We start from the raw sequence: 6,000 nt of genomic DNA on the forward strand, positions 1-6,000 counted from the left end.
TGCATTAGTTATGATTGTTTGTCCTCTAAAAACATTGAATTGTGTGTGATATAACTGACATTTTGATGTAATGAGGTAGTTCCATTATAGTTATTAGAGGATAAATTGTTCCCCTTACGTTATTAAAATGGCAAATATATTCCTCTTTTATAATTTCCCCTCAACAATGGTAATAATAATAATAATAATAATAATAATGATAATAACATGATAGTTTGGCTGTACTTGATATTTGATATATTCAGTAGATTTACTTTTTACGACCCTATTTGACAACTCTACAACCGGAAAAACTACCATCCCAAAAATGCCATTTCGACAGTACTAGATAAAATATCTGAAATTAAACAACATCCTTACTTTTTCTTAGTAACATCTTTACTTTTTCTTAACATAGCTCATCTAGATACAGTGTAATTACTAGTTTGGCTGTACTAGATATTTGATATGTTTATTAGATATACCTTTTTACGACCCTATTTTACAACTCTACAAGCCAGAAGAACTACCATACCAAAAACGCCATTTCTAGAGTACTAGCTAAAATATCTGAAATCAAACAACATCCTTACTTTTTTTACTTACTTAACATAGTTCATCTAGGTGCAGTGCAATTACTAGTTTGGCTTTACTAGATATTTGATATATTCAGTAGATATATCTTTTTATGACCCTATTTAGAACCCTACTTTGCAAATCAGAAGAACTACAACTGTGTTGCTGATATGTATCACGCTGCATGGCGCGGTCCTAGGGAATTGTTTTTAAAAAAAAATTAGTGTTTTTCCTAGATTTGGAAGTAGTAAATACTGAATTGAGAGTACACTGTGGACTTTAAGGGGATGGTAAACACATTTGTGTAATCAGATTTTAAATATCTAATTTCTAAATGGGTGAAAATTAATTTTATCCATATTTTATCCATATCTGACAGCACCCACAGTTGTTGACTACACTCACATGATAGCTGAGGTCAAGAGCTCTCTATAACAGTTGGTCCCATGTCTGTACCCCCTTTTGTTGCTGAATTACAAGCCTTCAAACATGCACCGAGGTCACGGTGCAAAGGTCAGTATTTTAAAGCAGGAGTCATGTAGAATCTTCATACTGACACATGTTATCCTCCAGGTTGAGACCTTTCCAATGATATATTTGGTTTAGCTCTAAGACAAAGTTTAGATTTTTTTTTCTTTTTTTTTGACACAAGTCATACCAGGCCTTTGTTTTGTTTGTTTTTTCTTTTTTACTTTAAATAGTTACTAAAATGAGTCATCCTCAGAGAAATCAATACTACTGACAATCTAGAACGTTACTACAGGCTTGGAGGAAGGTCTAAAGGGCCTGGGTTACGGTTAGGGCTGATAAGACCCACCCGTTCTCATTCACCCATAGGTTACTATTTAAACAACCCTGGAGATTTTTTGTATCTTTATGATTCTTGGTTTTAGGATTTTATGTCAGCATGACATACAATCAGAATCTGTTTTATTAGCCAATGTAAGCATACAAAGATTGTGTCTTGGTGTTTGCTCCCCAAAACACGCAAGACAGAAGAATAAAAATAGAAAAAAGTAAACAAATAATAACAATAATGAAATAAGCAAAAATGATATTAAAATTATGTTGAAATTTTAAAATCTATTTACAGAGTGGAATAGTAGCCTAATAGTCAGGAAATGGCATAATGTGACTGTACAAAGGAAATATGGAGAAAGAAATGAAGTGTATGAAATATATGACGTGACAAGAGCAACAATGTGCATAAATAATTAAATTACATAACAGTTGAAGTTGAATGCAATGCACACACACACACACACACACACACACAGACTTTTCTTAACAGAGATAGTGGCGTTTGGATTCGGGTTGCGGCAGACCGGCGGCAATCTGAAATGGAATGAAGCACACAGACGGCAGACAATACAAAACAGTAGTCGACCGCGCCACATACACCCACAGCACAGTACTCTTATAGCACTATGCTATCAAAAGCTGGCAAAATACATTTATTTTAGTTTATGGCCTTATCATTACCCGATTATATTGTTGAGTTATCAAGGACACTTTAGTGTTTTTTGTGTAGAAATAATAAAGATATCATTGAGGAAAACAACAATGACGTGACGTTGTTGAACCAGGGAATTCGTGTGTAAACCACGACAAAGGATTCTAATTGACTTTACATTGGCATTGTTTCCGTGGTACCGTGCCGCCACCACGGAATGCGGTGTAAAGAACAATTTTTTTTGCAGCTGGTCTATTTTTCCCCGTTTGCTCAGAGCTATGCAGCCCTCCAATAGGTACAAACTACATTCAACAAACAAACAAACAAAAAAAAAACAGTTCCTCATTGTACCAGAGGCTATATGAAGCAGAGGAACACTGTGTATATTTTTATGTTTCACATTAAAGTTAATCAATCAAATTAGTGCATGCTGTTGTTAAACTGACCCAGTTGATTAATTCACTACCAGTTAATATAGTCTGTATGCTTCCGAACCCTCCATAACCAACTCCACAATTACTTGACAAAACCCAATAAACACATGGTAAAGCTGGCAGCAACCATTTAACAGAGATGTTTATTCATGTGTTATGTTGACTGAAAGAGCTCAAAAAACCTGTGGGGCGTAGCAAACTCACCGCTGACACATAGTGGGAGAAATAAATGACACTGATACTTTGCTCTCTATTGACATAAATAAGGAGGCACTTAGATAAAGCTCCACCTTTGTTCAAAGTAAAATAAAAAAGAATAGTGTAAAATTAAAAAATTAAAAAATCAAAAAAATTAAAAATCAAGACAATTTCTCTGGCATCTCTGGCATTTTTTTGCTGTATTGAAAATGTACCGACTGTGAATGAACAGAACTGTGAATTTTGTGAACTGTTACATCCCCAATGTATATCTACAAATTTGAGGCAACTTAAAGTGGCTATGGTGATCCTTCTGACTTACCAACTGTTGTAAAGACAGTGCAACAGAAGAACATGGAGCCAAAAAAATCCCATCTGTCAGGTCTCTGGAACCATATGGACTTGAAGGCATGCATCTTAGTCTCCACTTGCTGCACCATGTGTTGGTGTGTGGAGGCGTTATCTGAACATGAAGACGAAATATTTAGATATTTAATACTGATATTTGAATATGGTTAATTGGTTAACATTCTGTGACAAAGATTCAAGCATGGCAGGGTCCAAATTCATTTATCAGCATTGGAAAGAAAATTTAACAAACAGATTTAATCGGCGAATGTAAAAAGTCCATGAATTAGTCCATGAATTAGTTTTAAAAGTTGAGTTGCACGGTAATATCAATTGGCAGGCCACCAAAACAGATATTTGTGGCCACTTACTGGTGAGGTTCTGGATGGTGCTGACAATCTGACCCAGGAACTCATGGTATTCCTGGTTTGTAGTCAATGCATTCTTCCCTTCAATATGCTCGAACATGAGCGCACCCAGCGCAGCGTATGCAACCAGAGACAGAGACAGCAAAAGGTGAGGAAAGAGCCTCCAGAAACGTGCTGCACATTTTCTGGACTCAGCCTTAGCACTTATTCCTTTCTTCATGGTCATTGACATCGTTTTTCTTCTTGTTTTGTCCTCTTCCTCCTCTGCCTCTTCCTCCACAGCCCTACAGTCCGTGTGGAGAGCGACTGCGCGTCCGTCAGCTTGGCTTACGCTCCAGCAATGTGCTGGAGGGCTGGAGGGCTGCTGTAGTCAGGGAGTAAACACTCCACATCATCCATAAATGCATTACAAACTCTGCAGGGAGGACTCCAGGGAGTCCGTTATTGACTTCATGGTCTATTACTACCCTCTCTGACTGCCGAGGGCTCTGGGAGAGTCTGACAGATGCTCTGACAAACATTAGACCACCACCACTATTAGACCAAGATTATTGTGATTAAGTTTTATCCCAGCAATCAAAGTAGAGGATGTTTTTGTAATACTCACTTGCTGATACTGATGTAGCAGTTATTCTTTTATTATTATAAATTCCATACAATTCCAGATCTGTATATATTTATTCTTTATCTTTAATGGATATTGGGGGTGGCAGTAGCTCAGTCCATAGGGACTTGGGTTGAGAACCGGAGGGTCGCCTGTTCAAGTCCCCGTCCGGACCAAAATATAGAGTGTGGACTGGTACCTGGAGAGGTGCACGTCCTGGGCACTGCCAAGGTGCCCTTGAGCAAGGCACCAACCCCCCCAACCGATCGGAGTGCCTGACATGGGCAGCCCCACTCTGACATCCCTCCACTTAGTGCATGTATAGGTCCTGTTTGTGCATGTGTTCAGACCTGTGTGTGTTCAGACCTGTGTGTAATCGACAACAGTGAAAAAATTTAATGAATGAATAAAGTATATAAAATTTAAAAAAAATAAATAAATTTGAGGGTGCCCTAATGCTTATTTCAATTAAACCATCTGATATTTACAGGGGAAACGTGTCATTGGTGCAACTGCTAACCCCGAGCCATCCATGACACAACATTTCAATGTTATTTCTTTACAAATGCCCCCGATTGTCAAAATGACATAAAAACTTTATGTTCACTTAACATAAAAATTCCTCCCCTGTGAGCTTGACATAATTTTTTTATGTTAAGTCAAGGTTAAGTTAAGTTTTGAGTTATTTGACTAAAATCTATGAAGCCATTTTCACCTACTTAGTTCAAGGCCAATAAACAACACTTAATATACATGAGATGTGTTGGGGCTAAATGGGTGGAGTTTCCCAGGATGCTGTGAGACAATGTGTTTCAGGCCATAAGTTGAAGAAGTTGTTACCCATGACTCAGTGATTAATGTTTATGTATTTCAAAATGATTCTAATAGGTTACAGTGTTGTGGTAAGAGTAAAGTCATATACAGAGTCAGTGACCTCCCGCCTGTGTGGATATTAGAATGTCTAATATTAAGTTGTGCTGAGGTGAAATAAAGAGCACATCCTGGTTCGGAATTCATCTTCTTGCCTTTTTCTAGCAATCAGCCCAGATAGCACACATACATCTGGCCAACGTCGGCCTGAGGACGACACATCGGCCCTGAATTTATAACGTCTGACAAGCGTCGGCCGCATGGGCAGATATCTTTAAATTTAATACTCTTTTGTCCCAGCTCATCAAATGGCTCTGTTACGTCAGGTTTGGGTCAGCCCAGTGCCGTAGAATGTCTGCCCACATACGGAAGTCGCCACAGAGGCGGAATTTCATCTCTGCGGTGTTTGTTTGGAACTGAGCTCGCAGGACACAGCATCTCATTGCAGTTGGTTTCAGGTAAGCTAACTGGAATAAACTGACAGAAAATAGCTATGTTGTTTTTTCTGTGACTGTTAAAAGAGGCTCCTGGTGAGTGGCAAGGCACGACTGGGTGTATATAGCACATGTCCCCACCAGCTAACGTTATCTTTCGTTAGCTGTTAGTTTAGCGGTTTAGCTCATGTTAGCTAACAGGCTACAACTGTGGTGTTTTCATTTTATTTTCCCTAGCTGACGTTATGTGCTCATCTGGTTATCGTGAGCACTCGTTTTGGGTTAAAGTGGAAGTGCCCGGAGCTGCCACCCGTGGTCCCGCGCCCCCCCGGCCTGACCTCCGGGGCCCTGGACAGGTGCTCAAGTGTCTGGGAGAGGAGCGTGGAGGTAAGGCGGGGCGGGCCGACACTGTGTATCCCAGAACGGGTGCTCAAGTGTTGGTGAGGCCAGTGGAGAGGAGCGGAGCGGAGAGGAGCACGGAGGTAAGGCGAGGCGGGCCGACACTGTGTACCCCAGAACAGGTGCTCAAGTGTCGGTGAGACCAGCGGAGAGGAGCGCGGAGGTGAAATAGTGAAGTTTCGATTAACTCATATCGCAGCGGTGCCTGGACAGCGTGACGTATGTGGTTGTGCTGCTGCCGTGGTCCTGCCAGATGCCTCCTGCTGCTGCTGCTGCCATCATTAGTCATTAGTCATACTTCTACTGTTATTATACACATATGGCTATTGTCACACAT

The 6,000-nt window shown here is 40.0% G+C and overlaps 1 protein-coding gene across 1 annotated transcript in view; it reads right to left on the bottom strand.

Moving 5' to 3' along the window:
- kcnk18 (potassium channel, subfamily K, member 18) overlaps positions 1-3,763 on the bottom strand; it is a 139,123-nt gene extending 135,360 nt beyond the window's left edge. Inside the window, exons 1-2 of the mRNA XM_033629811.2 lie at positions 3,360-3,763; positions 2,963-3,103 (exon numbers count right to left, since the gene is read on the bottom strand). Coding sequence (XP_033485702.1) covers positions 2,963-3,103; positions 3,360-3,588 — 370 coding nt within the window. The 5' untranslated portion in view covers positions 3,589-3,763. The remainder of the gene's footprint in view (positions 1-2,962; positions 3,104-3,359) is intronic.
- Positions 3,764-6,000: the final 2,237 nt, after the last annotated feature.

Source organism: Epinephelus lanceolatus, chromosome 17, assembly GCF_041903045.1.
Source record: "Epinephelus lanceolatus isolate andai-2023 chromosome 17, ASM4190304v1, whole genome shotgun sequence".
Taxonomy (NCBI): Eukaryota; Metazoa; Chordata; class Actinopteri; order Perciformes; family Serranidae; genus Epinephelus; species Epinephelus lanceolatus.